General features: G+C 48.3%; 1 protein-coding gene across 1 annotated transcript in view; it reads right to left on the reverse strand.

The window, feature by feature from the left end:
• Positions 1-11,208: 11,208 nt before the first annotated feature.
• TNFSF4 (TNF superfamily member 4) overlaps positions 11,209-15,535 on the reverse strand; it is a 6,552-nt gene continuing 2,225 nt past the window's right edge. The window contains exons 2-3 of the mRNA XM_029085864.1: positions 13,194-13,230; positions 11,209-11,567 (exon numbers count right to left, since the gene is read on the reverse strand). Of these exons, the coding sequence (XP_028941697.1) occupies positions 11,209-11,567; positions 13,194-13,230 (396 nt within the window). The remainder of the gene's footprint in view (positions 11,568-13,193; positions 13,231-15,535) is intronic.

Raw genomic sequence — 15,535 nt, forward strand, 5'->3', positions numbered from 1 at the left:
GCAGAGTGGAAACACCATGAAGAAAAGCAGGCTGGGGATCCCCGTCATGCACTGAAGGCAGCCCCTTCTCCTTTCATTCTGGGCTTGCTGAGAAGCTGGGGGAGTGATGGCCAAGCACTGGCCTGGGGCTCAGCCAGGGGCCAGTTCTGCCATCCAACACCCTGCAGCCTCCCCACCGAGCTGAGTGGCTGCCTACCATCTCCACTCACTTGTGCTGAGCTTCTGTCACTGCTGTCTCTGACAAAGTTTAGGAACACAAGTCACCCTCAGCCCAGACCAGAACCAAGGTAAAAATCCAACCCTCCAACTCCTTCATGTATTATCACTGTGAGGCTCCCTAGGTTTGTGCTTCTTCACACAGACTTCCCAATGCCTTCGAAATGTCCTGGACAGGTCTGGTAGCTTGTTTGAAAAACCAGTGGGAGGTTCCCTGGAACTGTGTGAATGTCTGGTTTACTACTTCACTGAAAATTTGTAAAGATCAAGAAAAAAAAATCTTCTCCTGTTCCTCTTTGCAGACAGAAATATCAGAAGTTCAGTCATCCCCATATGAAATGTTTTGTTTTGCTCTTATGGTCTTTGTTTGTTTGGCTTTGAAACAACCGCTGTTAGTTTTGAAATGAAGCTGTATTTTGACATGAAACATGGAAACATTTAATCCTGAAAGGAATTAACAGAAAGTTACTGCCTGTGGGAATGTGCCTGCTCTAATTTGAATCCAAATCACATTAACACGACTCAGTGCAACCCCTCAACTGATTTTATCGATTATCGAACTGCTGAATTGTGTTCAGAAGAAAGAGGTTGGTGGTTTTGGCAGAAATTAAGGGATTGTCACCCAAATCAAGCACGTTTGCTTAGATTAAGAACAGTCACAAACCTTTTCCTAAAACCTTACCTGTGTGTCAGGACTTCAGTGGGGATTTAAACATTTGGATTGTGTGTTGCTGGGTGTGCTGGGAGCCGCTGTGCAGGACGTGGCCGTCTGAAGACTGGCACGTTGGTGGTGTTGGCATTGCAGAGCTGCAGTGTGGGCAGGTGGGCAGCAGCAGTAACAGTCTTCTCCAGGAGTTCACTGCCAGGAAAGGCATGCCGTGCTTTCCCGTAGGCTTTTATTCGATAGGTTTTAGCTTGCAGTGTTTTGTTGGTGGGAGAGAAGGGTATAGAGATTATGTGTTGGGAGTGTCAAATGGATGATTAGTCAAACTTTTCAGTTAATAATCCATTTCCCCAGTGACGGTAATCACAGCAGCCCGTGCTTGGCTTCTGCGTGCCCTTACCATGATACAGCCATGAGTGAGTTCATTTCAGTACGTGGCAAGGAGAACAAGGCAGTTCCCTCCAGCGCAGCACACAAGGGAATACAGCCAGTGGTCGAAGTGCAGTTCATCTGATGCTTCACATCCCACGTGAGAGCTGAAAGTGAAAGCTGACCGTCTCCATTTACTTATCTGCCTTCTCTATTTACTTTCAGAAGAGAAAAGCTGATTGAGACTCAGCTAGAAGAAAAATTAAGACTTCAGTCAGTTTTGTAGCCATTTGAGGTTTTTCTGCCCAGCCCAGAAACTGGTGATCTGGCATTACCGGTTGGCACCTGTTGTGTTCCAGTTTAATTATTAACCTTTTTTGGAAGCCTCTCCCATCGATCTCGGCTGGCAAAAGGGCAGAAACCTCTTTTTCCTGCTCCTCTTGGCTAAGATGTCATTTATGAGCTCGCAGAAGTGGGCAGGTTGTTGACAGATCCCCGCTGCCTACCCAACACCTGGCAGGATGTTCTCATGTGGCGCAGTGCTCTCCTCAGGTGAGGGCAAGGAGAGGAGGAGCAGGCAGGGAAAGTGCAGCCGGGAAGGGAGTGTATTTTTGTTTGCAAATGTTCTGACTTCAGGGCATCCTAGGAAAATGAGGCAAGAAAGGTCTTGTGATGACAGGGCAGCCTTGTGGGGCTGCAACACGCCGCCTCATTCCTGTTGTGACACAGTCCCTTGGGAGCTCCGGCCTCCGCATCCGTGTAGAGCTTGTTTTGCTTACAAAGATCCCGATGTTTCCCCCACACATAGGAGCTGCTACTCACAGTGTTTACATCACCTGGCAGCACATCAGGCCATATCCAGTCCTCATAAATGTAGGGACATCCCATGCGTCTCTTTCCCCCATGACTGTCCAAGCTCTTTGGGATGTGTTGTAGTTAGGAGCCTCTCTATTCAGCCTGAAGGTCCCAGGGCAGCTAATTTTCTCATCCTGACATGAGTCGATGTGCCTGTTCTCAGAAAATGCCTGTTTCTTCTCATCCTGCTCAAGTTCTGTGGCAATGCAAATGGAGGCAGGAAATCACCTAACCTGCATCTCCAGGGAAGGTGAAAAATCGGGCAAAGACTGGAATTCAGATAGTGACGTTGGCCTGCTTTTGCATGGTGATTTACACCAATGTGGAAGACAAGCAGGAGGCATCATTCAGCCTGAGAGAAAACTTGCACCCAGAACGAGGCCCCTCTCATTGCTGTATGACAGCCAGCTGCAACATTTCTGTTGAGTTTGTGTCACCATGTAAATGATGGGACAAGGAGAAGAATAAGCTGGGGGGACCCCAGCTCCAGCTGAAAGGCTGTGATACGTGAGACATCCTTAATTAATTTTGCTTTAGGCCCTTTTTATGAGAAGCACAAAAACCAGGTCCAGGAACAGAGACCAGATCTCCAATCCTAACCTCTCCTCACTCATACCTCTTGGCTTAGGGCCACAACAGAATATCAGGTACCAACAGGAAGACTTCAATATGGCTTTGTCTGCAGTATCCCATGGGCTGCTGGTTGGAGATGACTGGCTTCCAAATTAGTAGGACCCAAACTGGTTTGCAATGGTGTTGGCACGCAAAGGACAGGCACCCTGAAGCCCATGTGGCCAGTGGGGATCTTGGGGGCTGTCTGGTGAGGGGAAGAAAAGATGATGGCTTCAAAACTCTCCAGCCTCCTAGAGAAGGAGGTGTGGGAGCAAGGCAGCCTGGATTGTCCTCTGCAGGGTTTCTAGGCACCTACCTCTCCATCACTCACAGAGGGGGAGCAAGGTTGCCCTCTTGGGGCCAGGCACCTGGCATTTGGGGCAGGGAGTGCCCAGGGTGGGCGCTGAGGAGAGCCTGGGCTCCGTGGTCACCAGCTCTGTTGGGAGAGCCGTGGTTAGGCAGAAGTCCATGCCATGGTGGGTGGTTACATTAACAACAGATGACTGATCACTCAGCGGAGGCGTATCCAATTCTGCAGATGCAGCAAGGCAGCGGGTTGCGTAGGAAGCAGCTTTGTCAGGCAGAGTCATGCTTTGTGGGGACATCCGTGCTGTCGCAAAGCCCAGTGGGCGGGTGCATTTCCAGCCAAGGCCATGTGGGTCTGGCCAGGAGCAGGCTTGGCAGGGAGGGGACAAAAGCTGTCCCAGAACACGAGTGCCTTATGGGCCACCATGGCTCTCCCAATGTGCTGCGCAGGAGCAGTGGTGCTAACACGGGCTTTGACAGCTGTCACTGCCTGTCTGAGCACTGCTCTGCTGTTAGCAGGTTGATTGGAGGCCCAAGTCCAGCCGTGAGCACAGGCAAGGGCTGTCGGGAGCGTATTGATGAAGTGGCCATGGTTGCACCGGGTGTTGTCTGAGCTGTACGGTTGATGGGGACCTGCCTTAACTGCCTGCCTGAGGGTGACTTCTGCACGCTGGCTGTTTGCATTACCTCGTGCTGCGTTCATCAGTTGTCTGACTGCAACCAGAGCAGACACAAGCAAAACTCTTATCATTTGAACAGTGTCAGCGAGTTTCCTGCAACCCCTCAGTGTCCAGTCTTGGTATTTCAAACTCTGGAAAACCACCGTGGCAATTCAAGTCTATTTCAAACAAAACTGGGAGACTGGGCCAGAGGTCCATTTTCCCACCACAGTCCTGAATTCCTGTGCCCTGCCATTTTCTGAAGTTGGTATTACAGGAGCTGAGGAACAGGTGACGTCCCTGGCATATCTGTGCCTGTGTTTGAGGATGGAGCAGAGCATACAAGCATTGCAGAACAGATTTAGGAGTAGGTAAACTGAGATGAATGATCCTAAGTACCAAAAGTGCTCAAATATTCATGGTGCAATATCTGTAACCACGGTCCCCACATAATCTGTCTTAATTAGTTGTTGCAATTTCCTGGGTTTGGAGAAAATGCAAGTGTAATAGTATTGCAAGAATGATACTGAATGTATGTGCATTTGAAGTATTTTAACATTCTCATCAACATGTATTGGAAGTATTTTAACACACATATGCTGTTCATGATCATGGTCAGGAGGAGAAGGAGGAAAACAAAGTTTCAGACCCCGAGGTCTGTCTCACTGTACTCAGTCTGGGACAGAGGGTGCGAAACAGGAGAGACCTGGCATAGGCAACACCACTCATTCAGAGTTATGCTACAGAATCATACAGCCAGAAAATATTTCCCTCAGAATGGGATTATAGTACAGCCTTAGGCCCAAGGAAAAGGTACATCTGATATGCATCACTGCTGAGCCAAGAACGTTAATCAATGTGCTTATGCAGATGACCCTCAACAGATTATTATCTGGGCATCTTTCATTACTTGAGAGAGAGCTGTGTTCTTTCCTTATGACTATATGACTTACGGTTATATGCTCTGACTAATCTAACTTGGTTTTTAATCAAAATAATTCTTATTTAAAACTATGTGATTTTACAGCCTCGTGGCATGATGTGTAGTAATTTGTAATACAGGCACTCCTGACACTGTATGAAATTAGCACTTGGCTGCGGGGTGCTAATAAGCCAAGATACTGTCCCAGACTGCAGGACCCTGAGCACTGACGGGACATCCATCCCCAGAGCCTTCCAGGGCAGAGTCCCTGAGGTGTCTGTGGCCCCTGGCACTGCCAGGCTCCTCTCTGCTCTCCTTCCAGCTTCATTTGTAGACGTGGCAAGCTGGAGAGCTGTCTGCTGCTTCTTGCCTTGCGTTCACCTTGAGAGCAACCAATATCTGTAACAGCTTTTTTAATTTTTTTTTTTGAGGCTAGGAAGGTATGACCTTCTGAACCCATTTCTAATGAAGGTTGCAGATTCATCTGTATGCCCCGTCATAGCACCAACCTGCTAATTACAGTGCTCACTGGTCTTCATGTGTACAGTCTGTGTTTGTGGCTTTCCTGGGTTCCAAAGCACACTGTCCTAGGGAGTTTGTGTGCAGGAGCAGTGCTAGCCAGCAGGAAGCAGGCTGGTCCCAGCTGCAGCTGGGACGCTCATCCGCAGGTCAAGAGCTTGCACCCTGACACATGCAGAGGAGCTTCTTGTCTCTTGGCAAAGCCATCTTTGCAATCTGCTTGGAAAACCCTTCAGCGCTTTCCCTGCTAGGCGCCCTTTGCCTGTGTCACTGCTGGCGAGGTACCTCCTTGGAGATATCTGTGACTGGTTCTGGCCACAGGCAGCTGTCCTGCCTTCTGTCACTGCACCTCTGCTTTCCTACCTCTGCACCTGACTGCGGCTGCAGAGCTGGGTTTTGGTGATTTTGTTGATCTCTGCTCTTTTGATCAGCTGTGTTTACAATGTGAAGCGTGGCAGATGTTAATTATGCAGAAGAGGTTGTTTCCACTAAGCTCAGGTTTTAGTTACCGATTCAGCCTTTTCTCTGGTCCTGACACAGCTTTCTTTACGCAGCAGTGTTGCACTCACTTGAAATTTTGGAGTATTTATGGTGTGTTTCTTGAGACTCACAAGAGCAAAGAAGAGGGTCCTGGCTGCTCCCTGGTACAGGGCAGCTAGGTCTCTGGCTGCATCTGTGACGGCACGGTCTGCGCAACCATCAGAATTTGTCACATGGGCTGTGAAGCACTGGCACTGAAAGGCAACACCTGCCCCTGCTTCTAATGCCTTATAAAAAGAATTGAGCATAACTTGAGGCATACCTGGGACATGACTTGAGTTATTGCAGCCAGCTGAGATGCAGGGAGATTTTTCTCATGCAAACTGAAGCAAATATTTTCTTGTAAAGGGTGGATTCTGCTGGAGACAATGTGTAATCTGGTCTGGAGGCTTTTCAGAGCTGGTGAGCAGCCACCAGAATTAGTCCTTCACATTGTCAAGAGTGAAACATATGAAATATTAAAGAAGTTTCTTGTTGGCAGGTATGTTAATGTACTCTGGGTCTTAAGGGAAGAGATGAAGGGAGAAGCAGATCAACCGATGTTTCAAAATGCTGCACATAACCCCCCAAAAAGTCTGAAACCACATCTCAACTGTTTGTCTCCATTGAATGTACGTGTCCTGCTAACTTTCTGTTCTGGTGACAAGTAAGCCAAATCAGCAGATACTGGCAGTAATAGAAACCTTAAATTAACAAAACAAGACAAAGGAAAGTGAGTCCTTTGAACTCCATGAGATAACACAAGTGATATTTCCGGGATTTACTTGGTGATTAAATCATAAGGTTGCTGTATACTTTGTGAACCAGATCCTATGCTGGGTTAAATGTTTGTTTATCCTTGGAGGTGTGTTCAATACCAATTTTTTTTCTTTGTAAATAAACCAAACAGGTCTCTGCATTACCAATAAATAGGTGTGAATCTTGCCTTAAAGCAAACAACAAAAGCACTTATTAGGGAAGTACATTAGTGCCCACATCGGGTTTTGTCTTGCCCCAAACCTTGCCCTGTTTACCCTCTGAACACTGATGGACCATCCAAGGGCCTTGGCCAGAGGCCCAGCTCCACACCCTAGTGCCTTTGCTGGCCATCAAAGAGCAGCATGGGCTGACAACCCCAGCAAACCACAGAGGCAGGAGAAAGTGCAAGCCCAGGAATGGGAGCACATTTGTCCTTGTGAGCAGTTCTAGCTTGTAATCCCCTCGGGACAAACTTTCCTCCTTAAGAGGTGAGCAATATTACAGAACAGCCGGTGCCAGCTTCGTATGTAAAAGGTAATTGTGCAAGGCTTTACACTGAGAGGAGGAAATGCGTGTTTGAGGAGGCAGCGGTTGTGTTTAGGTATTTGCAGAGGTCCAGTTCACTGGGCGTGGTCTCACAGGAGAAACACTCCTTTAGTCCTGTCTTCTGTCTGTCCTACCCCCTGGTCCCAAGTCCTAAGCACAATTCATGGACCTTCTACCAATATCATGTCTCTCCTTAGCATTCTGTCCCTGTGCTTACCTGGGATTGCTGCCTAGTGTCCTTCTCCATGCTCTGCTCCCCTGGGACAGGGCAGCCAGCCCAACTGCCCCTCCTGCCTTGGCTCACGGTTTTTCTAGTCCTCAGGCTGGTGCTTCCTGGTGGGGTGAGCATGGTGAGGCTCTGCCGGCACAGCACGTGGGGTGCTGCCAGGGAATGTTTTGCCCTGGGATGCTGAGTGGCTGCCAGCAAGTGAGCTCACTGCTTGTCACCTTAATGGGCAGACATGCCTTCAGCCTCCGTGCTGCTTGCCTGGGTTGCTAGCCCTTTGCAGCCTTCCTCATTGGCTTAAAGAACTGAGCAAATAATGTCTCTGATCCTCCCTAGCCTTAGGGCATACAAGGCTGGAAATGGCAAACAATAAATTTTTACAGCTGTCTTGCCACTGTCCTTTTCTGGCCTGGTACCAACTCCTCTTCTCCCAGTCCTCAGTAAGCGTTACTCAATTTGCTTTCCTTGGTGGACTACCATGTAGCTGAAGCAAGCATCCCCTGGGGCTGGTCCAGATCCTTTGAAAACAATAACAAACTGTCAGCTCAGAGAACAGCTCCGCTGACTGAACTTATGCTGAGAAAAGTCTTATTAATAAGTCAAAACTTCCCAACCAGTTACTGCAGGAGACTATTGGTTTTCATATCGTACCTTCCCATTTAGATACTTGAAAGTGTAAACTAAATTCCTGCACTTTCTTGTCTGTGAGCTGGACAGTGCTCGCTTCACTGCAGTGAGATCAATTGCACTTTGCCAAGGACACTCCAGCTTTCTTGTTCTTTCTCGCTAGTGAAGCCCACAGGCAATAGCTGTGACTCATGATGCCTGATGAAATGTGAGTGCTGTCTGAAAACCACAGGCTCATTATCCACCATTATGGGTATTAATTTGTGGTAGAAAAGGAGATGAATTTTGATGGGACGTGAATAGAGTTTAAATTAAATGCTCACATCGTTGGTTCTTGTGCTGTGTAAAGAGAAGGAGCCCCCATCCCCTTCTGCTCTGCACTTCCTTCGGCAGTCTCTTCTCAGCTGGACAGCAAGAGCCCCGTGGCTCTGCTGGGTGCAGTGAGGCCAGCTCTTTTCCTCAGGAGTGACCGTGCCTCTTACATCAGCTTTGTTACCCTCTCCCTTCCTTTACATGAGTGGGGAGGTAGGAAAGAGGAGAGAGAAGGGAGGGAATATGCCACAGCCACCTCTGTAGTTTATGTAGCAGTGTGTGTTAAACACAAGACAGCAGCAGTGGAGATTGCTTTAGCCAGTAAATCGCTGGCTGATGACTGTATTCTGTTAAATGGGTCTCATGAAAAACCCTGTGAGGGACAGGCCATGAGGTCCCGTTTCAGTGGTGGTAAGCACAGGAAGGGGAACGCGCTGTCCTTCCACAGTCAGGGATTGTGTCCAGAAACTGTCTAGTCCAGCCCTTGCACTTCATCACCTCCAGCTGTAATGAGCTTTGAGGGGTGACCTAAAACCTCAGTGCACTGACCTGGCTGAACAGAGCTGTGAGATGTGACTTTAGCACCACTTATGAGCTCCTACATGGCCTTAACAACCCCAATAACAAAAATTAATGTTTCTCATATCAAAGAGACTTTTAACCTTGCAGAGGAAGGGCTTGCCAGATACAAACAGAAGCTGATTATATGGAAACTTACTGGTGGGGACAGTCAATCCCTCAAGTAATTAATCTCAGGAACTTAATTGTTTCAACCTTTATTTCAAGACAAGTGCATCTATATGTATATATATATAGAGGTCAGTCTAGTTCAGCCTGAAAATGCAGAGGAATCAGTGTGTGAAATGCCCTCTCCTGCTCAAAACAAGAAGAAAGGGTGCACCCTTCTGAGGTACAAATCCATTTGTGTTGTTTAGGCTTGAGCTTTCTTGCTGTCCTGTGCACCCCTGTCCACACCACTGACATGGGCTGCCCTGTCTGTGTTGGGAAGCACCAGCCCTGGATGCCCTTGGGGAGAGCTGAAACTATAGCCAAACTGTAAAAAAAGAGAATGTATGTGAAAATTTCATACAGTTTTCATACCAGTGTAAATGTCTGCTCAAACATAGTGTATGTATAATTTACCAGCCCACCCCCCACTCCCAAGGGATACTGCAAGCCCAAAGGTTACAAAGGAAAGTTTTATTAGATTTAGGAAGGGAAATACATTCTTACTTCAGCTGGGGAGCATGACCATCCCCAGCTTGGGGACAGGGTGCAGCTGCCTTCGATCCCAGTGGTGGGCAAAGTGGCCAGAGATAAAAGCCCAAAATGTCCCTTACAGCTGGGGAGGAGCATCCTGCGGGTGCAAGGCAGCCCACAGCTTCTCAGTCCTGAGATGAGAAAAAGCTGTTTCTCAGCACTACATGAATAACTGCTTCAGCCACAGAGGTTTCCCCTGGGGCTGTGGCCTGGCCCCACGTAGGGAAGTTCATAAAATCTGACAACAATAGCGTAAAGCATATGGAAAAGCTCACCAAGGCCTGGCAAATTTCCTTACCTTGCCTGAGTCCACAGGAGTGCTCAGCCAGGAGCAGGTTGGCCTAAGAGCCAAGGTGGGCAGCAGCACGGTGCCTGTGTAGCAGGAACACACCAGGGCATTGGGAGCATCTGCAAAGAGGAGCTGAGTGCTGAAAACCCAAAGTCTAAACCCTTCCCAGTGTTTCTAAGAAACCTGAAGTAACATTCTTATGCCTATAGTATAAATACATAAATACTTGTAAGGAAACACTTTGGAGTGTACAGCTAGCAGTGAGATGCTGAAATGTTGCTGGAGTTCACTGGGAGCTGCCAGGTAGTCACTTGCCCTTGAAATCTGCCCCACTTCAGCCAAAACTGTGACAGTCACTGGCTGTGCTCACAGGTCATGAGCTGCCTACAGCGTGGGCAGGGCAAGACTTGTCCTCAGCAGTCATAAGCTGTAACGAGAAGAGGGATGCACAGCCCAGGATCGCTGAAAACAGTCTGACTTCAGCAGTAGCCAGGCAGGGTGCACATGGGTGCACAGGCACATTGTGGAGATGGTGCCTGTGAATCTCTCAGTGGTGCATACCTATATGACAAGGTCTACTGCAAGGCTCATGGGAACCATCTGACCCCTCCTAGAGGAAAGGACCTGCAGGTTTCACTTGGTCCATTAGAGAGAATCCACCAAGTCCAAAGTCTTCATGTTTTTCCAAGTTTTTATGTGCCTGGATCATTTTTGGGTCAAGCCAGTCTGTGTGTGTATGCTTAAAGGAGACTCTCCTTCAACTTAACACCTCCAAGAGCTGGTGTCAAGATGTAAATATCCCACCAGATATTCCCTCGGCTCAGGCTTCAGTAGTCTGCAGATAGCTGGAACAACCAGTGGGCCTCTGCTCTTAAAAGTTGCTCCAAAAAACCTCCCAGTCACTGCAGAACCTGCATTTCTGCTGTCCAGTGCAGTCCTGTTAGCTCATTTCAAAATACCACCTTCCTTTTGTGGCCTTTACCTGTCAGAGAGCATTTACGTGGATCACTGCAAAGGAAGTCCCTTGCTGCCTCTTCCCTGCCTTCTGCCTTGCCAGGCAAAGGGCTGTTGAGCAGATCTGTTCTCCTCCTTCTCCAAATGGCTTCAAGACACTTGAGGTATCTTCCTGATTTACCAGACTTTTATTTTAGCAAATATACAGCACATTTGTACTACATGCAGATACTGTCAAGTAAATAGAGAAACCCAGGTTTTCTCTGAATATAAGCTAAGCTTAGGTGACTTTCTTTGGTTTTCATTTCAGTTCTCCTTAAGGGCTCCACGCATCCCTTTCTCCAGTCTTAGAAAGATCCATCCAGGTAGCAAAACAGCTGCACAGATCTCCAAAGAGATGAACACAGCATGCACTACATAAAGCCCGTTTGCCCTGTGATTTATCTGCACTCCAGCTGAGGCTTTCCACAGCCCCAAGGAGGGAGGCTAGAGCAGTCTGCCTGTACAAGTACAGCCTGGGAGAAAAGACCTCCCACAGGCAAATGGATTGGTAGGAAGGCTATACTTTACATGTTACATTCCAGATGTTGTCATCTACACAGAGCAAACGAAGGGGCCTAGTAATACCAGGCTAAACGTCAAATCCGCGATGGTGACGTTGGAGCTGGTCTGCAGGGTGACGTTATTCTGGTCAAACAAGAAGAGCACTGTGGTTAGATTTACTGTGTTGCTGCTGTCCCGGACAGTTTGCTCCCACAGGACCTCGCTGGTCGTCTTGTACGTCTTCCACAGTGTCAGCTTCAGCAGGTTCTCTTCCAGGTCAGTGAAAATGATACGACCCTTCAAGGACACTAGGTAGAGGCCATCACAGGTGATCATGATGGAACCATTTCTGATCTGAATAGAGCCCCTTTCAGCAGTGAGATTCACAGCTACTCCTTTGATGCTTTGACCTGGAACGGAAGAAAGCAAAGATCATCCCATGAGAACAAGTGTCTTATTGGAAATGGGTCATTTTATAGGGACTGGCTGCAAAAAAGGTGGAAAAATATAGGAGAGGAAGAGAATGAACTAGAGTGGGCAGACCAGAGCTAGAATATCATCTGCTCTAGGCAGGGTATCATCTACAGTGGAAATTTCCAGGTTGCCACTGCTGAGCAAGGTGTGCCTTCTGGACTACAACTCCAGTTTCTGTGAATTATTTCTCCAAGCTTCTGTTTATGCACTATTTATTTACTGTATGTCTTAGTTAGAATACAGACACGTAAGTAAGAGATCTCTGTCAGCTTAGGAAGCACAGCTTCCTGAAAAGAACTAGAAAATAAAGACAGTAAATAAGAAGAGGAAAAAATGTTCAGAGCTGGAAGGAAGAGAAAAAGTGCTTTCTGTGGAGATGCTGGTAATATATAAGTCCTTGTCTTTGGGGTTTTTTTTGTTTGATTTTGGTTTCTTTTTTTTGTTGGTGGTGTTTTTGAACAGAAGACAGGATAAAAGAGCAGTATAAAGACAGAAACAGAAGAAACAAATGAATACAGAGCAGAGTCAGGAGAAATTAAACCAGAACTTAGCAGGAAAGGCTTTCTGTTGGAACGAGCAGTAACAGTTCCCGAGGCTGTGCTGGTAATTGTTTCCCTCCTGTGCTCTTGGGTTTTCAGCACACCAGCAGAACGCCCTGGGACCAAAGGACCCAAAAGGTCTCCTGGCAGGGAGCACAGCCCCTCCAGGCTGAGGGCAAATTTCTCAAGCTTTTTTTCTAAGAACATGGTTTTCTGTTAGGTTAGACTCACTGCTACCTTAACAATATTAACTGAAAGTAAAACTGTTGACAATATTTTTGCTATAATTTACAAATTTTGGTATTTGCTTCTGTCAATGAGGTATGTCATCAGACAGAACATCCAGTGCAGTCAGCAGGCAGAGCACTGCTGTTTCTGCTGCCGTGTGTATGCTCGCTTGCTCTTCCCCAGGAAATTATTTACATTTTTCATAAATCAGGAAATCATTGACTCGTTTCAGAAATACCCCGGGAGCACGCCGCGTGTACTCAGTAAATTCTCAAAAATATTTTTCTCGTTCTTTTGCAGAGCAAGAGCTTGTTTTAGTAGGTAGGTAAGGATTGAAGAAATCCACACAAGTTTTGGGTTTTTCTTCTGCTCCGGGCAAATCCTTTTGTTTGGTTTTGGCACCTTGCAGTACTGGGTCAGATTTGGACCCTCTCCCCCCAGACAGTTCTCCTGGCACCTTCCTCCATCAGCAGAAATGGCTGTGACGCCAAGAGCTAAACAGCCTCCGGCATTATAGGGACCACCGGCTGCCACCGGGGGCCCCAGGGACTGTGGGGCAGAGCCGGGAGCCCTCTGAGGGCACCGGAGCACTGGAGAGGTGCAGCCTAGGGAAGCCGGGAGCTGCTGCTGGTTACTGGGGGAGCCTGCTGGGGGTAGTGGTGTCCCGGGAGCCCCCCGGTCAGCGGGGCAGCACGGCAGTGGCTGCTGTGCCGGGGCAGCGTGCCCGGGGTACCGGCCCTCGTGAAGGGGCCAGGGTCTCTCCTGCGGTGCCCCCCTGCCCCGACGCCCACCCACCTGTGTACCGGATGTGGGTCCACAGCACTTTGTCGCTCTGAGACTGAAAAAAAGAAGATAAATCCTCATTAACACGCTGTCGGGCCCCTCGCTGCTGCTGCTATCACTTTCATTTCGCCACCGGGACTGGGCCTCCAAAAGCAGTGCCGGCAGCCCCAGCGAGCCCGGTGGCTGCTGCCCAGCTATGCTCTTTACTTGCTTTTATATCGTTATTATAAAATATGATTTTAGAGTGGTTCCCAGCCAGCCTGACTTCCAGCCCAGTGCTGAGCCTTCCGGAGCACACCAGCTAATGCTGGTCCTGTTTAGAAAAACAGCCTGGTGAAGGGAGGACTTTGGGGTGCAGAGCCTCTTCTGCATGATCCCCTCGAGTCTGGCTTACAGCCGAGGTGCCTGTTTGCCGGGCTGGGACCCAGGCGTGTCTCCGCCGTCTCACCCTCCTCCTGCAGGACACTGAGAGGTGGCTCTCGGCTTTACGGTGCTTCTCTGCACTTTGGGTCAGGCTGTCACTGGGTGCGTGTCTCTCAGTGGCTCCCTCAGAAGTGTGTTAAGACGTTTGTTTTGCATTTTATGAGTATAACAGAAAAAGTGAATGCAAATACCGAAGTATGTATCTTACTGATCAGATACGCAAAACACCAAGCTTCTGTATTAGATTTTTAAATCTGAACTTTGCATCTCAAACACATCTCTCATCTTAACCACAGGAGGCCCAAATCGGCAGTCTCTTCACAACCACAAGTCTTCAGCATGTTGCCTGATTAAAGAGTGAAAGGTTGGGCTCACTGCTCCGTGTTCTTCTCTTTACTTATGCCATAGGTTTCCTAAGGGAGAAGGTGGGCTGGTGAGACATCTGTGTCGGCCCTTGTGTTACCGGAACAGAGCAGCCCCTTTGCCCTGAGCACAAGGGAAAGTGTTGGGACAGAGCAGAGAGTGAGCCCGGACACGCAAATGCTGCACCCTGGTAAAGGCAAGGGGCAGGGGAAGGAAGTTGGAGCTGGCTACCCTGTGCTGTCTGTGCTGGAGGGTGAGGTGGGTGCTGGGTGCTGCTGGTGGGAAAGGTCTGCTCTGGCACCCTCTAGTGCTGCCATAGCTGATGCTCTGCCACTGGCTCCACTGCCTGGGCTGGATTCGACTACCAAATACAAGCTTTTATTGTACACTGTCTCCCCTGGCATCACCCATTGCCTCAGCAGCTCGAGTCTTACACTTACTCTTTTTCTAGGCACCTAAGTACATGAGTATTTCACTCTTTGGCTCAGGCAGCTGGGATTTCCAGGTAGTTTCCCAACAAGACAATAGCTAAGCACAGGACCACTGAGCTTTTGAGGTCAAATGATATCCACCACGATCTGTCCACTGGTGGACAGGATGTATTAAGCACAGACATGTTGGGTGACAAACTTGTAGCAATTTTAAGAATATCAACCCTGATGTCACTGATGCACATTTCTTGTTTTACACACGCTGCCAGTTATTGCGTGACCTCAAAGCCCTTGGTAATTATCTACTAGTAAATTCTGCTGAGGAGTGTATGTACCATAGGACTGGAAGAGCATCCACATGTTAATAACAAAGTTAGTCACTCCTCTTTCTCTCTTTTGCCTTCTTATGGTGTGCGGGAAAGGATGCCAGGAGGGCTGAGGGCACAGAGATGCTCCTTACCGACTGCTTCAGGTTTCCCCGCATCATTTACACACAGAGTTTCCACATCAATTTTGCCTGTTCTGGATCCCCAAACGTGAAATTTCCTCCTGTCTGGAACATGGAGTGTAGAGCCATGCCACATGGCAGAAGTGTGAGCAATAGGTTTGTACTGCACAAAGTGCAAATCTCAGGGGGCTGTAGCAACATGCAGTGATTGAGAGGACTGTTGAGATCATGTGCCTGACTCCCTGCGTCATACACGCTGTGCACTGGAAGTGGGTTGTACCTTCTCCGCACCAGGAGATGTTAGGATTATGACCTTATCTTCCTTATCTATATTAAATATCTCCACAATTACTCCTCCTGTGTCTTTTCCTCCCCTATTCAGGCAAAACTATCCTGCAACAGATCATTAGAAGCCTTTGAATTCCCAACATCTGCTCAAGGCTTTTACCTCCCATGCATTTGCATCAGGGGGTTTCACACCCCGTGATCGCACTGGTGAGTGGTTTACCCATGGCCTGATCCCAGCTGGTGTGGCAAGAGGAGGTAATTCCAGCAGAGATGGGAACTCACAAGCCTTGCAGATGTGAAAGCAGACTATCGCTACCTTTTTTTTTAACTTGCGTATTTGGAAATCACAACTGAGGCTTGCTGTCCAGGCAGCATCATAGAATGGTTTGGATTGGAAGGGA

The sequence above is a fragment of the Antrostomus carolinensis genome, unplaced genomic scaffold (assembly GCF_000700745.2).
Source record: "Antrostomus carolinensis isolate BGI_N321 unplaced genomic scaffold, ASM70074v2 scaffold4117, whole genome shotgun sequence".
NCBI lineage: Eukaryota > Metazoa > Chordata > Aves > Caprimulgiformes > Caprimulgidae > Antrostomus > Antrostomus carolinensis.